Here is a 23,078-nt window from a genome sequence, read left to right on the forward strand (position 1 = left end):
TAAAAAATAAAAAAAATTTGGTTTTAATGGTTGCAGAAAAAATAAAAAAGATTTTGGGGACTAATTTGACCATGAGGAAAGAATACAAGGTTTTTTTTAACAAATATTGAAGTTAACATCTTGGTTCCACGGAATATTTTTTCGGTGTTTAAAATCTTTTTTTTGTCAATGTTTGAATTGCCAATAAAATTTCTGATAGAAACATGTCGGCAAGTTACTCATCAAGGATTGTTGTTCCATCGGCAATTCAAATATCAATGAAATTGTCGATAATATTTTGATGGATTATTAAAATTAAAAAATCAAATTTTACCTTTTATTTTTCATCAGCAAATTTATCAAAAATTAATTTTTGATGGAACTTCTAATAGTAAATTCTATTGAAAATACCTAAATTTTTGTAATTTTTTGATGAAATAAGAATGAAATTGCTGGTGAAAATATGAATGGAATGGACTTGTCTGTGACAATTCCATCAATATTTTTACTTTATTTTTTTAGTTGTTTTAATTCCTTTGGTAATCTAAGTATGCAACAACAACAAGTATTTTCAAGTTAATAATTATTCACATTAAACCTAAAGAGAATGAAAATATAAATGGAATGGACTTATTTGTTGATAATTTCATCGATATTTTTACTCTAATTTTTTAATTGTTTTAATTCCCTTAGTAATTTAAGCATGCAACAACAAGAAGTATTTGCAAGTTAATAATTACTCACATTAAACCATGAAATTATTGAAATAATGAACGAATCTTTTTAAAAAAAACATAAAACATACAACAAATATAAATATAATGTATTTAAAAAGCATCAATAAATATCTTAAGCAATGAAACTATCACCTCAATGGTGTCTCTTGCCTTTATCTTAAGGCTACCAATCCACGGCACATGTATCTGAAAAGCATTGCTAGCTCTCCATTATAGAGATACAAAAGGGAAATTGAAAGGAACAAATTTATCTGCAAAAAGAATCAGAACATGTCTTCCATGTTGAACAGTGACCTGTGCATTTTCCAGGAGCTGCATCACATAATCAAGGAAAAAAATGTTAGTCAATGCCAAATGCCATATTTTTCTTTTCTGTCATAAGTTTGATTCGAGAGGGAGGTGTTCGGGACTATGATAGCGGTTGTTTTTCAAAGTATTTTTCGCTCAGAAATGCATCAAAATAATACTTTTTTTATTTAAAAAAAATTATTTTTGACATTATCACATTAAAACGATTTAAAAACACCAAAAAAAAAATTTATTTTATTTTAATTTAATTTTTTGCAAAAAGAGTTTTTGAAATGCAAAAGTAAACAAGTCTTAATGTCTTGTATTAGAAATAAAAGCACTTCCAAGTCTACATAATCAAGTCATTTGCAAGTATGATTTAGCATAATTTATGCAAAACTATATTGGGAATTTTATCCATTTATTGGATTGCTGATCTCAAGGCAAGAAATAAAGGAGTTGCTAGCACTGAGTAAGAGATGTATCCCTGAAACTTATTCAATCTAAATTAATATATTTTAATTATTATTAATTCTATAAAAATCAATTTTCTCTCTCAATTTTCAACTTAACAATAAAATTAAAATATATAATTAAAATATATTTTTTTCAACTATAACACACCTAAATTACAAAATCAAACTCAATTTTATCAAATGACAAATAAAATCAATTTTCTCAAAATCCCAAACAAACCATAACATACAAATCATGCATTAATACAATAAAATTATCTAGGAAAAAGCTATAAAACACTTAAATATAAAAGCCATTAACAAATACCACAAGAAAATTTCAATAAATTAACCTAAAATATAAATGTTTTACAAAAAAAAAAACGGTAGGTTTGCATACTTGGTGTAGTGAAGGTACACAAGAAATAGAACTAAGAGAGGAAAGCTAACACTATTAATGGATGTAGTTCGACGTTGACGGGTTGGGAGCAAGATTTCTGAAGAGGGTGGACAAATTTGCTAATTAATTGGGAGAGTGGGGTTGTTGTTTTCAAAGAGAATGAAGAACAATAAATAGGAGGGAAGAGAAAACTATTAGGTTTTAATTTATTTAAATTTGCAAATGAAAATTCCATAGGTAATTCCATCAGCATAGTTATCATGTCAAGTTATCGATAAAAAATTTTATTGATCTTTTTATTTTTTATATTCCGTTGCTATTTCATTCAGAAATTACTAACTTAATATTTTTCATCGGTGTTTTTCATTGTTATTTTTCAATTTTATGATAGGGAAACTTCATTTTCATTACACTCTCATCCTTAAGTTTAAAAGGAGAGGGAGATGTCAAATTACAAGATTAAAGAGAAAGTTGTTGATTGGCCCAATTCTAGTGATCAAAAGTCAATCTTAGTGTTAATAGGTTCCTTTCATTACATTAAGATGATTTTCAACCTTTATCTTACTTTAGAAAGTTTTTGGATTCGGGTTGGATTATTTTTTTTGACCTATTTTTGGCTAATTTAAGCCCACATATGAGTTTATTGAGATCTCTAAAGTGTTTATTAAGTGTTTTTAAATAAAAATGTAGTTGAAAATAGAATTATTTTGGTCCAATAAGTCAAAAACCTGATTTTCTGGCCACTTGAGATGGTCGATGTCTAAACCAAAGGCGACATATCATCTACCAATATAGGGGAAACATCATTTACCAATGCAGGCAACACATTATTTTTCTTAAAAAAATAAGGTCGAGCCGACCAACATAAGCCGCCAAATTTGCTAATTAATTGAGAGAGGGGTTGTTGTTTTGGAAGAAAGGAAGGAAGAAAGTTATCGATAAAAAAATTTATTGATTTTTTTTATTTTTTATATTGGTATTTTTCAATTTTCTAGTAGTGAAACTTCATTTTCATTACACTCTTATCCTTTGGTTAAAAAGGAGAAAGAGAGATGTCGCATTACAAGATTATAGTGAAAGTTGTCGATTGGCTCAATTCTAGTGACCAAAAAATCAATATTGGTGTTAATAGATTCATTTCATTACATTAAGGAGATTTTTGGGCTTCATTTTACTTGAGAAAATTTTTGTATTCGGGTTGGATTTTTGTTTTTGACCTATTTTCAGCTAATTTAAGCCCACATATGGATTTATTAGTTGTTTTATATTAAAATATGGTTGAAAATAAGATTATTTTGGTCCAAGTAAAAAACATGATTTTTTGGTCACTTGAGATGGCCGGTGTCTAAATTAGAAACAACACATCATCTACTAATATATGTGACACATCATTTACCAATGTAGGCAATACATCACTCAATTGTTTTTACAAAAAGGTTGGGCCGACCAATTTATTTCAAGTTAAGTTAAGAGAAAAATACATTACTTAGATAGCACAGTTTTAACTACATGGAAACCTTTTTCGTTCTTATTTTAAATTACTTATATTTATTTTTTTAGGTTGATTGTTATTGCTTATGATTTTTAGTAGATTAAGAATCCATGAAAAAAACATGTTAATAGAAAAGGAAGGAATTATACTAGAGTTTTTTTTTAACATAAGAGTTGAAGTAATTACTTTTCATAAAAGAAATATTTTTTTTTTGCATAACTAAATAAATAAATTTTAAAGAGCTCTCTGTATGATGTGATCATATATCTTGATATCCATCTTTGTCTCAATTTATCAGCTCAATCTTTGGTCAGGGTCATGAATTTTTTAACATATGTTGGAATATATAATTCTTAATTTATTAATGTGTGCATCATCTTTTTTTGCTTTTTTTCTTTGTGGTGTCAAACATGTTACCAATACCTGTATTTTCTTTTTTTTTGTTGACAAAAACAATTAAGTCCGACTCACGACGTACGCAAACAAGTGACTAGTTTGTTATGAATTTTTTTTTATAGTGTGGTGTAGTATGGTCTACCTTTTGATCCAATCAAATATTTAAAAATATTTGATTAATCAACATGCAACACATATTTGCATGGGTCCCATTGAAAACTCTCTCTTAAAACCTTGATTAAAAAAACATTACATTTTATAGTTTTTCTTAAACTTAGTTTTTTTTCAAAGTACAACCACAAAAGTTAGCACAATGGAAACACACACTATCTAATACCTTTATAGTATCGTACCTTTTACACATGAAACCCAAAAAGAAAAGAAAAAGTGTCGGAATTCTTATTAAGTGATGCTAAAAATAAGTTAAATGATGCTTGATCTTAGTCACTACAAGAAAATTGATTTACACTAACAGAAATTCTATTAATGCAAAGTTGTATTTCTTTCAGTATAAAAATCATTTATGGATATATGTCATCGACTAGTGTCTTGTTGGGGATTTTAGATTTATCGGTAATTCAGTCAGTGATTAAATATTGATAAATAGATTGACAGAACATTCGTGTTAGTGATGAAAATTGGTGTCAATCATTTTTTGTCATCCTATCCATCTATAAATATTATGACAACTCACTGACGAAGGTCATCTCTATATTTGGCATGCAAGCCAGTGTTATATTGTTCCTACACAAAAAAATAAAAACAAATCAAAGATGTTGACAAAAAAATATTAGTCTAAAAAATATACAACATATCTCAAAGTTTACTTACAATAAATGCCTCAACTCAACTATCCATGAACTGCTACATCATTTTCTAATTATTCTCTCTCTCTCTATATATATTTCCATCTATTATTCCATCGAAGTTGGCTCGTGCTCAAGCTATGTAGCCTACAAAATAAATCATTAGTTAAACATTTAAAAAAATAATCACTAGGAAACAACCCATCAATATGATTGCTAATGAAATCATAAGTCTCATTGTTTTTATTTGAAAACCTACTTTATGACCGCCTCCTAAAACCCTCTAGTGTCAAGAACTTTAGATTTCTCTCCTAATTACTTTTGGTAATGTGGGGAGGTCTAAAATTCTTTCACGCCTCAAATTCATTTTACTCGACTCTTCTCTTAGCATATGTATATGCATCATATGAAAAATTGCATATCCTAGTCTAGAAGTTCATTAAACTAAAAAGATTATAATGATAAAAAAGATTATAATTTTACAAAAAAAAAAAAAACCTCACAAGTTCAAACTTACCTAGTTATACAGTGATTCTTCCAGACTCGCTTAGCAAACCTAAAGTTTGCAGCATTCCACCAAATTTCTATCTTATAATCATTTGAATAAAATAATTAGCTTCTAAATTTTAATATATATATATATATATATATATATATATATTAACTAAAAGTATTGATTATATGTGTGCGGACCTTAAACTTCTCATACCAATCCCCAACCACAAGTATCCATTATTGATGATCTCTAAGCTAGCTTAATTGAAACAAAGGCATATCCATTGATGCTTTCATTGTCGATGTTTTCGTTCACACAAATTCTATATTTATGAACCTGGGAATTAATTAAATAACTTCAAACTATATAAAAACTTAACATTAATTTAATATTATCTTTGAGGAAAATATTTTCCTTACATGTTTAAATTCGGCTTTCATTATGCTATTACTTTTCTAGAATAAGGATCTTTAGCAAATTGGTTGTCAGATCTACAACCCGTAATTGACAAGCTTGCATCATTAACATGTTCATCAGGTGTCTTATTATGATTAACACCTAAATATACTGCATGCTTAAGAACATTTTTACTTGAAGAAGCATAACTGCTATATTTTGACCTTAAACCTTTTCTCGATATCTAAATAATATAACTAAATAATTAGGTATGTTCAATTAAATTCTTAATCTATATTTTATGGGTTTTTGTTTTAATGCGTCTATCTATTTTTAATAAGGTTTTGGCAGCACCTCTCCTATACGAGACCATACCCACTTAATTGTCTAATATATTGACCCATTTTCAAACTTCTTAAAATTAACTAAGAACCATTTAATTTACATTAAACAATATTATTAAATTTTAAAACTTTATTAGTACATAACCAAACATAATATCATAGCAAGTAACAATCCCAATTAATATTCATATAAAATTATGGCATCCTTTTATTTTCCCATTATAGCCATTAATTTACCAATTATAAAGCTAATTGTTCTTATCTTGTTTTATGTCCCAATTTATTTATTTTCTTATTAGCAACACCCTTTAAACCTATAATTTTCATACTTTTTCCTTTTATATTTCAATATCATAGCTTTCAACCTCATTTTAACACCTTCCGACATATCCAACATACCAACATACATCAAACTATAATTTCATTCTTATCCATTTATATTGAAATATTAACAATAATTTAAGCATATTTTACGTTACAACACACACACACCTTTCACCTTTTTATTTAGTCAACATTTTTTAAATTTAATCCTCATCACCCCACATTTAATCCAAACTCTTGTACCAAATCCAACATATCCAATACTATATAATCCAACAATTTTCACCCTCAAATACTTAATCAAATTTAATACATTTAATAATTTTTAGGAAAGTATTCATAATTTATTTTTTGCATGTTTTTCTTTCCATTCCAAAAAAAAATGCATAATAAATTAACAAACTTGAAAAAAAGCCAATGAATCTAAGAAAAAAATATGAAACCATAAAGATCAAACCTTAAGTGGTGGAGAGATAAAGAGAATGTTGGCCACTAATAAAAGAGAAAGACAGAGGTGAGATAGAGAGAGGGAGGGAAACAAGGAATTTTATGGAAATAGGGAAAAATTAGGGATTGTCTGGACATATTTAGGTTTAAATTTACCAATAAAAAATTCTATTAGTGGGTCTATCGATGATTTACCATGTCAGCACATTACCGATAAACTCACCAATATAATTTTTGAAATCCATTAGTGAGTCCATTGATCATTTCAAGAATTTCTAAAAAATCTTGAAAACCCCTCAAACTTACCGATGATTTTTTATTCATTGGTATTTCCATCGATTAGTCCAAATTCATTAATTATTTCCTAAACTCTTCGTAATTCTCCAACTATTTTAGAGTCCATCGGTGAGTCCATTGTAAGCATAAATTTCACCAATAGATTTTATGTTGTCGGTCACTCCATCGATCGATTCTAATTCCATGCATTTCTTGCCAAAATTTATGTAATTCTCCAACCATTTAATATATGTTAATGAGTTCATCAGTAATTTACCATTATTTTTAATCGTTAACGGATTCACCAATGAATATTTAATTGTTTATATTTTTTATTTATGTTTGTGATTCTATCGGTGAAGTTAAAAAATATTTTCTTATATATTGATTATAATTCTTATCCAACCTAATTAAACAGCAGCAATAATAACATTTATAACTTATTCAACAACTTATTCATTAAGACCACAACCATAACAATAAATGCTTGATAAATATATATAAAAAATGCATTATAAAATGACATCAAATATCTTAATTACACAATGACATTTTAAATTTAAAATCAATTCAAAACATTTTTAATTTGAATCCTCCTCGTCTTTATTTTCATCATCATGATGTCCATCATCATCTTCTTTGTTGAATTGAAGTTATTTGATCTTTTCATCTTTATCCATTTATATATGTTCATTGGTACTCAATATATCATTTAACTCGTTAACATCAACATGAACATAAGTATTCTTAGTGACATAAAAATTTAAATTTTCTTATAACTTCGTAGATGGAGCAACTCGATATGAATTAACTAACTCATCAAGTTAAAATACATCTTCTCCCCAAGTTACTTCATCATTACCTTCTTTAACAACTTAGGCATGACTCCTAGTTTGGTTTTCATAACGGATAACCAATCGACTGTATTATGATCCTTTCTAAATGAAGGAGTATATATACAATACATTTGTTGGTATTGTTTAGAAAATACAAAAACATCGTTGATATTGATAACTCTACCTCTTTTATCAATTTTGACCAAACCACTGTGAAGATCTACTTTAATTTCTCTATCGGTATCATACCAATAGCATTTGACTAAAAATATTGTATTTCGTGCCATATGTTATTGCAATTAAATCACCTGTTCTAACTTTCCATAATAATCGAATTCAAACTCATTGAAAGTTGATCCATTAACATAAACTTCATTATTATAGGTATTCATACCCCTTCCATACTCTTTAATATAAAAAAAATATTCATTAATGAAATACCCGTTATAATACTAAAACTTTCTTTTAGGATCCAAGGATAGTAATTTCAAACTTTTAGCATTGCCTCTCATATTGTATACCTGGTTAAAGATAATAACCATTAACAATCAATAAAAAAAGTTAAGTAAATATATTCTTATTAGATTTATAAATTATTACATACTTGTGTTTTTAATCACATGACCAATTGTTCATCTTTTAATTGGAAAACTTAAGCTTTAGTAAGTTATGGATTTTGGAATAACAAAAATTGATAATATTGCCTATAAAAAAGTTACTTAGAATTTAGACTAAATGAGAATACATGAGAAAATGACTTAAAATTGTAAAATCATGTATTAACTTACTAAACAAAAGGTCTCAGTTTATTAGTTAAATAGAACGTGATTATATACTTGTCTAAATTCAATGTTTGTCAAATATCTTCTCGAAACTGTATTCTTTGACAATGATCGTTTAAAATGGGAAAATATTGATAAATTCTTACTAGAAGGCGCTTCACCACCACCATCAAATCTTAGAACATGGTTGATTCTTGTTCTCATATAAGGCTCAAAATAATATGAGATAAATATTGAAATCTCTTTAACTAAATAAGTCTTGCATAACAAAACCTCAATATACACCTTATTTTAGCCTTTTTTTTAAGTTGAACAAATATCTGTATGAAAGTAAATATAGATTGAATGACTAAATGTTTATAAGAACACATTAGACACTTAGGATACATGTAATCCCTAACCTCTCAAATGGATACATCTATTTGTACTACATATGCCCTCCAATTCTTACTTCATATGCTAAATGTATAGGTAGATGCTTCATTGAGTTAAAGAATAAGGGAGGGAAGATCATTTCAAGTTTTTACATTGTCTTAATGATGTTCATTTCAAGCTACTTAATATGTTGGGAACGTAACTTATTCGAGCAAACATTTCTAAAAAAGTGATAAATCTTTGTGAATGGATCACATATCTTTCTTTACAATAATTTTCTATAAGCAAATGGAATAAGTGTTTGCATAAACACATAACAGTCATGACTTTTCATTCCACACAATTTTCATTCATTTAAATTCATCAATCTAGATATATCTGAGGCATATTCATCAAGAAATCATTTTAAGTCATTAATATATAAGAAATTATGCTCTCTTTTGTTCTCTAAGATATAGGTGATTTTGGGCTTTGTAACATATATCCCATCATTAAACAATTCCATATTCTAACGGTTATAAAACAAAGTTATATCCAATTTAGCTTTTATATTGTCATTTGTTTTTCCTTTTACATTTATGAACATGTTAAAAAAAATTAAACATATTCTTTTTAATATGCATGATATCCAAATTATGGCAAATGAGATTAGTCTTTTAACAAGAAAGTTGTAATATCCTCATATCTGAGATAAAGCAATGATCTCAAAATGTAACATCCTCATATCTGGGATAAAGTAACAATCTCATGTTAAATGATAATCAGAGTGATTAAAATTATATTATACACACACACACACACACACACACACACACACATACACATGTACATGGTGTTCATATTAAAATTTATTAAAAATTTTACTAAAATTTCGACAGAGTCTCCCATATATCGGGAGGTCCCAAGTTATCGACATACGACCTGTTTATACTAGGGGTGTTCACGGTTCGGTTCGGTTCGGTTTAGACTAAAAAAACCAACCGAACCGAGTTATATTAATTTTATGAAATAGTACCCGAACCGGACCGAAATCCGATTCAAACCGAACAGGTTCGGTTCGATTAAATCCTTTTTTTTGGCAAAAAAACAGAAAACCGAATCCCTTCATAGATCAAACACTAATTTTTCCTTGTTTGGAATTTTATATTTCCTGCTATTACAATCTTGAGCTGACAAGCGAGGAACAATGCAGTTTAGCTAACCATTCAAAGGATTTTGTAATAGATTCGTCTTTGTTGCAGTAAACAACAAAAGCTATAAATTCATCTTCGGTCATTAATCATTGTTTCCTGTTGATATATCTAGGATCCCTGGGCAAACACCAAGTACTGGGTCAAAAATTACCTTGTTATCTTTTCTCTACAGGATCCATCTCCATCTACTGCAACTGCAACAACTTGCGCAGAAATAAAGAAGGATTGTGCAAAAGTAAAGAGAAGAGAAGTTAAGGAGATGAAGAGATGAGTTTGTGTTTGGCTCATTTGAGATGAAGATAAACGTAGATGAAGAGAGGAGAATCACTTTTGAGATGGAGATAAACGTAGATGAAGAGATGGGGAGGGAGAGCAATTGAAATTTGAAAGGGAAAGGAAGATTGAGATCAATATTCTCAGGGGTTAAGCGGCGGCTTTTAGGGTTAGGTTTTAGTATTTAACTATTTATACCCCTCTTAATTTGTATAGCTTTGGGTTTTTGGTTGGTTCGGTTCGGTTCGGTTTGTCGGTTTTAGTTTTAAAACTAAAACCGAACCGGATCTATTAGAATTTATGATTTTGAAAATCAGTTTAATCGGTTTTTTTATCTCGGTTCGGTTTTTTCGGTTAATTTTTCTTTGATTTTCTCGGTTAATCGGTTTTTTTGAACACCCCTAGTTTACACTTCTAATATCCCGCATCTCCTAATTCAATTCAACCCAATCATCATGGGTCTCAATCCCACAAACATCATCATTCATGTCAACCACAATATTTATGATATACATTGAACAACAATTATCATTATGGATGGATAAAAGATATAAACATGTATACATGGAATGTGGTTATACAAACTACAGAATTAAATTCATCTATTTAAGTTTAAACATCAATTATACAAATTAAGTTATATAAAAGTTGTAATATTACAAAATACAAAGGTATACTTCCTAGAACCTAGATTACAAAAAGTGAACATAAGTTAGGATCTATTCCTATCGTGCATACGATGATCCTGAAACAAAATACATATTATTGAAATATGAATATCACAATAATATAGCAATACAAATATACAACCATTTAAAAAGGCAAATATATATTCATATTTTATTCATTTCTCCTTTCTGGTTTTCATTGAAACTCTTTCTCCTTCAATTACTAAAAATTATTTCCTCTTCCATTATCAACCTCCATTCAAGATTTCATAAGATCAACCATGATTATTTTCGTTTAACACATTACTGATACCAATTTTACTGGTATCATCATCACCCCGTAGGAGTCGATGCAAGGTGATCCCCTTACTCGGAATCCTAACATGCACTAAATGTATGCTAGTCAATATACGTTGATCCCCTTACCCGAGATCCTAACATACACTAAATGTATGCTAGTCAATACATGGCAATCCCCTTACCCGGGATTCTAACATACACTAAATATATGCTATTCCACGCCTCATATCACACTTCTCACATTTTTTTTGTCAGCTATAATTTCATCACTTGGCAATTTACACAACATCCTTTCACCTTGAATACTATTCAAAATATCGATATCATTACGCAAAATTTCCTTCTTTCCCATAATATCCAACATTTGGTAATCCACATATCACATCAATAACATATTAAATCATGGAATTTAACTAGAGAGTATAGATGCGGATCACCTACCTGCAGTAGAAGCTCTATTTGTGCTCCCCTGCTGCTGCTGTTGCACCACACTGGTGGTCCTTCCTGCAATCACAAGCTCATCTCATAAATTTTCTTCATTCAAAGATATGTTTTATAATAATCATATCAACCGCTAATAGCTCTTTCTTTCTTTCAATCATTTCTTTCTTTATATTTTATGTTTTTCTCATTACACCCCTTAATATTATCATTCTGTATTTAACCATAGTTATCATTTCTTTCTTTATATTTGAACTATTACTGTTTAAACCTTGAACTGCTATTGTCCAACTGTTACTATCTAGACCTTAGACTGTTACTGTCTAATCGTTATTGTCTTGACATTGAACAGTTACTATCTTGAATTGTTACTGTCTAGGCATTGAACTATTACTATCTTGAATCGTTACTGTCTAGATATTAAACTATTACTGTTTTCAAGTGTTACTGTCTATAGAGGTTGTATTCCAACCTCTGCTTTGATTTTTAACTATATTTGGAGTTCTAGGACTCTATTTCAAGTGAGGTTGGTCGCATTAGAAAGTTAAGACATTGGGCTACAAGCCTCTTAATTGAAGGAGAACCCAAATTATGCCCCTAAGATAGTCAAAACTTTTCATCAACAAATCAAACCTACTGCCCTATAGGGTCTGTCATAACTCAGTCTCGGTTGATAACCCATAACTAGAGTTCTACAGCTCTAAATTGAGTAAGATAAATTTTCTTAGTTAGTTAACATCCAAAACTACAATTTTTATGAAGAAACCTAGTCATAATTCCCTCATCCTTCTATTCAAAATCTTACTGAAAGTCAGGAGACAAGTATGTCCACACTCGCCATCCCCTTCCCTTCATATATAACTTTTATAAACTATATTTTCTAGGTAAATTATCATGGTTTCACGTCCCCAATCATATACCACACATGAGTTAACTTAATTTTAACAACAATTACTTTTTCCTCAATTCAAATCTAAGAACTCTAATCTATAATTCAACATCAAGACATCAATTCATTATCGAATTTGAAATGAATTATAAGATCATGTTTAGAATACCTTACCCGGTACGAATTAAGGTTTTGATCTTCAACCAGTTGAAGATTTTCAACTCTCTCCTTTCTTTTCTAATGACATTCGGCCCTCCTTCTTCTCTTCTTGTTTAATTTTCTTGTTAATCCCTTGCCCACAAGTGTTTATTCCATCTATAAACCCTTAATCTTGGATGGGTTCTTGAAATTTTAGTGTTTTTTTCTTGATTTTGCAAGAATGGATACAAAACTCCCTCTTTTCTTTCCTTATGGTTGTTACAGATTTTTGGTGAGGGGAAGAGTATTTATACTCTATAATTTCTCTTACTTGCACTTAGGCCTCATTTCCTTTAAATGTATTTTTCTTCTTCAATTAAATACAACCCTCAACATTACCGAGTTTATTTATAATGTCTTGAATTATTTCACCCGCAAATTTATATTAAAAAATTTCTGAATTCCTGTTTTTATTTAACCATATGCATGAATTTCTTCACTTTTATTTCTCATGTAGTTAGTTTGCAATTTAAGCAACCTTAATTTTTTCCCGGGGTTTACATAAGCTCTCAAAAAATTCTATGTTTTACCTAATTATGGGTCACACTAAAACCAAAACCAAAACCAAAAAACTTCTGTGTACCAGATTGAAAACCAAATATAATATCTTCAAACTACATCATATAATTTTTCACTTGACAGTACAAGTGGTGCAACATCTTTTTCAACTTTACCTTCTAAAAATTTCTTTATGTTATTTTTGTATTGATGATAACTTGGCAAGGACTTGCAATGGAAATAAAAAAAAAAAGATCTTTACCACCATTCATTAAGGTAAAGGCATATTGTTTTCTATATAGTATAGACGTGCTAATTTTTCATATGTGTTTCATCTAGAAATCATCCGATGTACAAAAAAATTATTTATAGTCCACATCAAAGTTGTCCTCATTTGAAAATTTTATTTCTTTGAGATATCACACATCAAAGCCCTAAATGACCATAAGTAATTCAACTCATCAATCAATGGTTAAAGGCAAACATCAATATTTTTACCTGAACTACAAGGACCATGTATAATCATAGATAAGAACATGAATTCCAACGTCAATATCCCAGAGGAAAGTTTAAACTATTAGTATGATTGACCGGCAAGAATAAAGTGCAGAAAATGACTCAAATAGATTAAACTCATAGGTACACAAACTAAGATGTATGTCTCGTGGTTCCATTAAAAACTAAGAAAGTACCCTATTAAACTACTTCCAAGCTTCATCATTAGAAGGGTGGACCATGATTTCATCCACCGTATCATGTGTATGATGTCATGTCATATGCTTGACTGTCATCGAAGACATAAATAACCTAGAAATGATTAGAAAGTATCTTAATCTATGATAAGTGTATTTCCTCTACTAGTATTGGGTTTATACCAAGCACGCCTGCAAGTTTTATACTCAAATAAATATGCATCTTCATCGTCATACAATATGCAAAAGTTTGGGCATATATCATATTTTTTTTAATCCTAAGCCAAGTGCTTTCATCATGGATTTTGCAGCATAGAAATGTTTTTTAACTTTTTTCATTTAGGTAAAATGTTTTTCACCCATTCAATGATGTTGTCATAATGGGTCTTACTCAACCCATATTCTAACTTGACGGTAAAAACTCTTGTAATGGCTGATAAATTACTATAGTTTGTGCACCCATCCCATAACAATTCATCAAAATCTTTAAAATGTTCAAAACACCTAACTGCATCTATATTTGATTCTTCATCTACACGTGAACTTTCACTTGAATAACCATAATTTATTTTTATTGTATCTATCACCATACTTCTATAACGACTACAATTATCATCTACAACTTCATGTATATTTTTAAAAGTAGATGTTGAGCCAACAATCCTTTCTAACATGGTCTTATAAGGAATATAGGGTTCTTCGTATGCAAACCAACACAAGTATTTCTCTACAAACTCTTTTCTTAAAAGATACATCATCAAAACTTCTAATTGATGAAACTTTTTAGTTTTACACTTCACATATAAACATCTAATTTTGCCTCCACTAATATTTTTTAGATTTGAAAGTGTGAAATTAATAAAACCCTTAACATTTTTACAATAATCTTCTATAAACAACCTTTGGGGTGAATCTCAATACATCCAAGAACAATCATCCATTACTTAGAAAAACTATATAGAATATTAATGACAACATTTATTAATAATGTAACCATCAAATCAAAAATTAACTTTGGTAATTAAAAATAAATTCTCAACTAATAACCAATTATTATTTGTACAAATTCAAAGTTACATTAAAATGTGAACTAAATAAATCAAATTAACAACAAGACAAGTAATAGGTACCCTAACTAATAATCTATCATTTATTCAATTCAAACTTATTCAATCTAAACTCATACCATTTAATTGTTATCAATTCCATAAAAAATTAATTTTCCTAAAATTTTAAACTTAACAATAAAATTGATAAAATGTGATTAATTCTATTAAATAACCCATCATTTATTCTAATATAACATACCTAAATCATAAAATCAAAGTCAATTTCATCAAATTACAAGCAAATTTAAATTTTCTCAAATTCAAAACAAACCCTAACATACAAATCATACTTGAATATAACAAAATTGTATATGAAAAGGATGTAAAATACATAAATATACAAGCAAATTACAAATACTATATAAAAATATCAATAAATTAACTTAAAATATAAATTGGTAGGCTTGCGTACTTGGTGTAAGGAATATTTAGAAAAGAAATCAACCAAAACAGTGATGTTAACACTACTAAATGTTTGAGGGGTGAAATTTGTGAGGATGGGGCTTAGATTTGTGGCAAAATAGGGAAAGGGGATGTTGTTTTTTATAGTGAAAGAAGAAGAAAAAGAAAGAGGGATGGGGCTACTATAGTTTCTAACACTTTTATATTTGCCAATAGAATTTTCAACGGACACTAGCTATGGAATACCTCCCTAAGTAATTAAGTAGAAAATTAATGATGTTTTATTTTATTGATAGAATCATTGACATATTTTTTACTTTTTAATTATTTTATTCTAATGAAAATTCCATCATTAATACCGACATAAAACTTTCAGTCGGTAATTTTGTTAGAATTTACCAATGGATATTTTTCATTACTATTTAAAAATGATTGATGAAAAACCTTTCATCACTATTTCCGTTACTCTTTGATAATTTTCTAGTAATGAGTGTTGAATTTTTTGGTTATATAAATGAGTGCATGCCTACTTATATAATAAAGAAAAAATAAGCAAATATCTTCCTAAGGAAATAAATTGAGCAAAGATTAACTAAATTAAAATCCTGTAAAACTAATTGAAGTAAAAGTGGTACTACATTCTTCTTTTCTTTTTTTTCCTACCAAAACACACGCGCACGTAACGACACAAAAGAAAGAGAAAGAAAGGAAGGAGAGTTTAGCCACGCAGGGAGTGACAGGGAAAGAAAAAGCAGAATATTATTATCAAGGAAAGGAAAGAGTTGGTCGTGGTCATGCATGGGTGTGATTCCCAAGGAAGAGAGAATCGAATCAGCACCACTTCCCATTGCTCTTGTTGGCTCTTCTTTACAGTTTGCCCCTCTTCTCCCCTTTACCATTCTCCAAGAGAATGGAGGACAGATAGCCTAAGCATTTTGATACGAGTACTCCCATGTATGTTGTTTTTGAGATGGTAATAAAGAGATTAAAGGGAGTGGAATAGCAGCCGCAGAAAAGGAAAAACAAAAAAAAGAAAACAAAAGCAAAAGGTGGTCAAAATGAAATCTCTCCTCGATAACTTGTATTATTCCATCATTTACAGCCTTCAAGTATCTTTATTGAAACTCACCAGTTGCCTTTCTCTTTTTCTCAATTGTTTTTTTACACTAATGGAGTTTTTTACATCTATGTTTACAGCTTCTATATATGGTTAATTAGGTCCGAATTAACTAATGAGATGATAATATTTACTAAAAAGAGAAAAGAAAAGAGCGACAGAGATCAGAGGGAGAGGGAGAGGGAGTTATAGCAATAGAAAATAGTGGGAAATTAATTATATATAGCTGCCTTCTAGTTATATGTATGTATATATATAGCACTAATTCAAATTCAAAGGAAAACTAAAGCATGAAAAAGGGAATATTCAAATTCGTAAAGCAACAACAATTTACCAAGGCATTCACCCCCCAAAAAATTTGTTGATTCTCAAAGTGATGTTGATAGAGACATGACTCACCATGGGAATATTTGAGATGAGAAGTGGGCCTCCTCAAGTTTATAATACCAAGAGTACTTATTACATGTCTACCAAGGTATGCTCATTCATTAGGATTCCTTAAGAAGAAACTGTGCGTTCTTGATTCATTTTTGGTTTAATTTTTGGTCGTTCGAGAATATCTCCATACTAGCCAATTCAATTGGGAATACACACTTTGAAAACATGCTAGTGAGTTAAGGGTCCCGGATGCCTTGGTCAAAGGGGCCTTTCTAGGGTTCGTGGTTCACTTGATTAACTGGATTTTTGGATTAGGGCTGTTGTGCTTATAGGCTGACAATAACTTCTGTTTGCTTTTTGTGGGATCCAGAATTTCTAAACTTACATGGACTGAATGTGACCATCCAAAGCTCAACTCCGTTCAACTTAGTTCAGTTTGACTGGTGACAAATCTAGCTAGTGATGTGTGCATGGAATTTCATGATTCGATATGCAAATTCCCCACTAGACATACATGCGACTGTCTCCTGAGGGATTTATTGGAAAAAAGCATTCAAGCAATCATGACAGTACTCCAAGGCATGCATGCATCTCGCAGCAATAATCATATTGGTTTGCTTGTCTTCAACTTTGACAACTAAAGTTAATCAATCTTCCTCAATTGAACAAGAAGATGATCTTATTTTATTATTTTCTGGTTCATTTTTCTGTATATGTACTACAGTAGTATGGAGGGATAATGTTTAAAAATTTTAACCCAATGTTTATTGATCGATAGTCAATGAAAATATTCTTAAGATCAAAGGGGCCGGGCTACATTAATTACCTCTTGATGAAAAGTGAATGGATATAAACCAGATGGGAATGGGAAAAAAAAAATCAAGGAGATCAGAATTAATGGCGTACGAGCTAGCAACAAATTATGTGTTGATAATTTGTATGTAACTTTTGAAAGGAGAAGGATTATATATAGTTAAACCATGATGATTTTGTCTATTTGTGCATGTACTTCTCAAATTTCACGTCAGAAACCCTAAAAGAAAGCAATATCTAGTCGGACAAAGTACATGTTCAAACTTACAGCAGGAGTAGAAAAAACCAAACCAGTCTTTGGAATCGTGGCTGGAATTTTCCCTTTATCTCTTTTTCCAACTTTAGGTTTTTGTTGTTTTCCATTTCAAAGTTTTTGCAACACGAAAAAGTACGTATCACTACTAACACACCCATCTATTTGTTCCCCCCGTTTTTTTTCCTGTGGTCTCAGCATGTATATAATCACCACCATATCACACATTTTCTCATCACCATTTCCCTTTCATCTTCTAGCTAGCATAGCTTCTCAGAGGTTTTTGAAACCCCTTTTGCCATTCTTCTCTCAGTTAGTATACTTAGTCTTCTCTAATCAATTCATAAGGTTTGTAACTCTCACCCTAATTTCCTTGTTTAATCTTCTAGCTAGATAGCAGCTGAACCTTGTACTCTTAATGCAATTTTTTTTTTAATATAGCTAGAAAGCTCTAACAGTAATCAGTAACAGCTTATTATTTGCCAACTTTCCACTAAACATCTCTCGCCTTATAATCTTATCTTAATGCAGCAAATATGAACAGGCCAGGAGACTGGAACTGCAGGTCATGCCAACACCTCAATTTCCAGAGGCGTGACTCTTGCCAACGTTGTGGGGACCCCAGGTCCGCAGGTGATTTTGGGGCTTTCGGTGGGCGGGGTGGCTCATCACTTGGGTTCACGGGGTCGGATGTTCGTCCCGGTGATTGGTACTGCACTGCCGGAAACTGCGGGGCCCACAACTTTGCTAGCCGTTCTAGTTGCTTCAAATGTGGAGTGTACAAGGAAATGGACTCCGCCGGGGGCTTCGATTCTGATTTTGCTCGAACTAGAGGGTTTGGTGGGAGCACTGGAGGTGGCAATCGATCTGGATGGAAATCCGGAGACTGGATTTGCACTAGGTACGTATAGCATTATCTTTTCTCATACCTCCCTGCACATGATCATAAATTAATTAACGGTAAATCTTGCCTTAATTAAGAAGAAGCAAAGAAACAACTGCGGCTAATTCAACCTTGTTAAAGAAAGACATTATGAATCAGACGTCAAGCTTTATGTAGAACGAATCTGGATGGTTAATGTTTTATATTTGGATTCAATTCATGGGACAGGTGGGGATGCAACGAACATAATTTTGCTAGCAGAATGGAGTGCTTCAAGTGCAATGCCCCAAGAGATCTTAGCAACAGAACTTCATACTAGATACAATTTCTCCATTTCCTGGTACGAAATACATCTATGGTTAGCTTAATTTCAAGATTAGATTAAGTGTGTTCTCTGCTTTCTTACAGTTAATATATGGTATGCTTTTTTACTTGCTGCAGGGACTGCACCAGCCAAGAACTAAGACAACATGATTAAAAAATATATATCACTACTTTTCATTTTCTTCTTGATTTCTTTTTGTATTAGCTAGCTAGGGTCTTGAGGCGAGACATGGTTTAAGAACCATGTTTACTGCTTTGAGCTATATATAACCCTTGGCATTTTGTCAGGCTTCCTGTAGGAAGTATATCGTTGTCTTTGTGGGCTTTTGATCTATTATATTCATTATTGTAACCAAGGGACCAAAAAAAAGAGGAAAAATCTACTGCCAATTTCCCTTTTTGTTTTAGAGACTACTTTCTTTATTGTATTGTGCATGGTTTTCTTAAAAGAAGATGATTCTCCTCCATATATTATTTTCTATTATCTGGAATGATTTGACATTAACGTTGCTGGTCTCCCCCCCTGTATGTATGTATGCATGTATGTATTGAAGCTGGCTGGTTTCATGAAACGATCCAAAATATGATCTGCAAGCTTAGTTAGGGAGCTCTTGAAACGGAAACAGATACTATAAAATACGAAAGAAAGAAATCACTAATCCATAACGTTCACCCCTGTAATCTTACTCATTTATAATCTTTTCATTTTTAATATTTTTAAATATATATTTTTATAGTACATCACTATAGTTTTTCTCTATATAAAGATACTAACTTTACCGTTAAAGAATTCTCATACCTATCAAATAGTATCTTTTACGGGTAATAACTATCACCTACTATTATCATAGCTACTAGCTATTTTAATTTACCAGACATTATTTGTTCCTACTAACCACATAGATTTTCCATATCAAGTCCCTAAACATATTAACTAAAGAGAATGAATTAAATTGGTTGAATTAAAATATTAATTAATTATTTAAAAAACTAATTTTATCTCTAATCATTTTAAATTTCATCAAAAGTCACACGAGATAATAAAAAATGAAATGTATGAAGAAAAAACAACGGTACTGTAACTTTGAAGCATGAAATTGCAAAGATCAACAATTATTTTTAAGAAAAATAAATAATAAATAAGTTAGTCAAAACAAGCGTGAAGGATGTGTAAAGTAGGAATAGTCGTAGATGCCATATTCTCTCTCGTAAACTTTGCTTTTAGGGTCCGAAATTAAGGTCCCCCGCAGTTGAATTTAGATGGGTCAAAAACAGGCCCAATCGTATAGACAAACAATCCCTAAATCTATGGTCTGCATAAGGTAATTGAAAGGCCATTTGGAGTGCTTTTCAAATCAAATTCTGCAGCCCCAGAAGACAGACTTTCAAATTAAATTCGGATTTTCCTGTTTTCGTCAACCCTAAGCACCCTCCATTGTCTCCAAATGCATACATTGTTTATTAGAATTTTTGTTTAACTATAAGTGATTGTAGCCTTTTTCTTTCTACATCCATGAATCTGAAGCATTGGATGGGGATTTTTTATTATTTTTTTTTGTACATCTTTCGTTCATGAATTCAAATTTTTGAACCATTAGTTATGGAAGAAATTGTTTGATTTCATTTATCAATCCATTAGTTTTTATAAGGCATTCTCCATAAAAAAGATTTTGCATTTAAAAGTCACTTGCCTTTAAAAACTTTAAAAGAATTGTGAAAATGTTGTTTACGTCACTATTCATATAAGCACAAGGCATTATGTATTACTACAATATTTTTTTTTCATCTCAATATTTTTTTTATAGGACCAAATTGATAACTAATTTAAATAAACTTGTTAAAAAAAGATAGAATTAGAAGAAAGATAATCAAAATATATATTAAAAAAATAGGTATAATGGATGGTAGTTTTAAAATTTAGGTGAAACGCCCACTTTGATACTTTTATTTTTTTAAGTGATAACTTTATGATCCCTCAATATTTTAAAATTTTAATTGTGGTATAAAATTTTATTTTTTTTATGTTTTAGTTTTTATTTGAGATCCGAGAGATAAAAGTGATTGAATTCTAGTCATGAAAAAGAATTATTTTAGTATTGATGAAATCTATTTGATGAAGAGAGTTTCATCTAAGTGTTCTTTGTCCTTCCCATTGCTTGAAATGATTGATTTAATCTCAAGAAGTTTTTTATTTTATTTTGAGTTCATTTTCAGATTTGTGTGTGGTTTTTTGATATATTGGAGGTCGTAAATAGATTTGTCAATGAGTGTAAGGTGTTTTTTAAAATGTTTTGGGTCAAAATAGATTAAAATAAAAAATTTTAATTAAAAAAACTTGGCTTGAATTTTCAAAAACCCACAAGTTGCCTAAAACTATACCAGCATGTCGTGCATTGCTTAGTATTTGTTCATCCACTAAAAAAAAATTAAGACATGCATCTTGTTCTGGGCTAAAAAGCCCACGCACCAAGAATTTTTCTAGATTTAAGTATGTTAGGTTAGCCATGCCAAACTCATGCACCCAAGTCTTTTTTTTTTTTTTTGTTATTGCTATTTTTCTCTCTATTCCCTTCAAAATCTATCGTTCAATGTTGGCTTTTTATTGGTTGTTTTTTTTTAAATTTTAATAAATATTTATGTTGTGTTTTTAATAGAATATGATTTAATTTTTACTTAATTTACAAATAACGTTTCAATATTTTTTCAGAAATTATGAGGTAATTTTTTGTGTAACCTACTTAAAAAAAAATCTTTTTAAGCTTATGCAATTGCTTTCCTCTTTTGTTTGTTATCATTTTATTAGATAAAAAAAAATATTAGTTTCAGAAAATAAAGTTATTAAATACAATTGTGTCTATTATATGTTTTTCAATATCAAATATCTATATTTACATCCATCTCTCGGCTTTCTAATTTAGTCTTTGGTTAAATATCATATAAGTTTTACTTAGTTTTCACATAAATGATAATAATATTTTTTATGATATGTGTAATAATAATAATATATATTTTTTTAATTTAATTTAATTGATTTAACATGTGTATTTATTTATATTATCATTTAATTAAAAAAATTGATCTTGATAAATAAAACCGTTGAATACAATTGGGTTGATGGTTTATATTACAAAATCAAATGTTTTGATTAACCTTTATTTCTTGATTTTTTTTAATTTAGTTTTTAGTTATTATTAATGATATATATATATATATATATATATATATATAATCAAATCTAATCATTGATTATCAACTATAATTATTTTTAATAATAAAAAAGAAAATTTATCATTTGGTTTGGTTGAAATAATTAACCATCAGTTTCGGTCATTTTGTCATTAGATACATGAATTTTGATTTACGAAAATTTCACCAAGGGACAAAAAGAAAATAACCACAATGTTATCTATAATTACACTATATACCATTCATAAAAAAAAACTACACAGCAATCAATATTTATATTTCGTGATTCAAGATAATATTATAATAATACACGACTGTTTAAATTCCATTTCTTTAATTTCTAAACATTGTTGAAATTTGTAATTACAAATAATATCTTAAAATTCTTTCCTTAGCAAAATCGGAAATAGAAAACAATACAGATACAAACTAGGTTATTCCCCGCTGTTGGTTGAAATAATTTTTTTTAATATAAATAAATATTAAAAAACCAAAAAAACCCAAATAATCAAAAGAAAAGGAAGCTCAAGCACATATGTCCAAAGTCAATCCGAACTAAGTATAGCTGGAATTTTTTAATAAAATCAAGAATGATGATTTTTTTAAAAAAAAATATTGAGACAGTAATATAT

At 29.6% G+C, this 23,078-nt stretch overlaps 1 protein-coding gene across 1 annotated transcript; it reads left to right on the plus strand.

Annotated features, from left to right (window-relative positions):
* The first annotated feature begins 18,243 nt into the window (after positions 1–18,243).
* LOC133700879 (uncharacterized) lies at positions 18,244–19,729 on the plus strand. The gene is made up of 4 exons (XM_062124596.1): positions 18,244–18,401; positions 18,585–18,954; positions 19,165–19,276; positions 19,378–19,729. Exons 2-3 carry the CDS (start codon positions 18,590–18,592, stop codon positions 19,253–19,255), a joined length of 456 nt encoding a protein of 151 aa, XP_061980580.1. The 5' UTR covers positions 18,244–18,401; positions 18,585–18,589; the 3' UTR covers positions 19,256–19,276; positions 19,378–19,729.
* Positions 19,730–23,078: the final 3,349 nt, after the last annotated feature.

Source organism: Populus nigra, chromosome 1 (assembly GCF_951802175.1).
Source record: "Populus nigra chromosome 1, ddPopNigr1.1, whole genome shotgun sequence".
In the NCBI taxonomy this organism is placed as follows: Eukaryota; Viridiplantae; Streptophyta; class Magnoliopsida; order Malpighiales; family Salicaceae; genus Populus; species Populus nigra.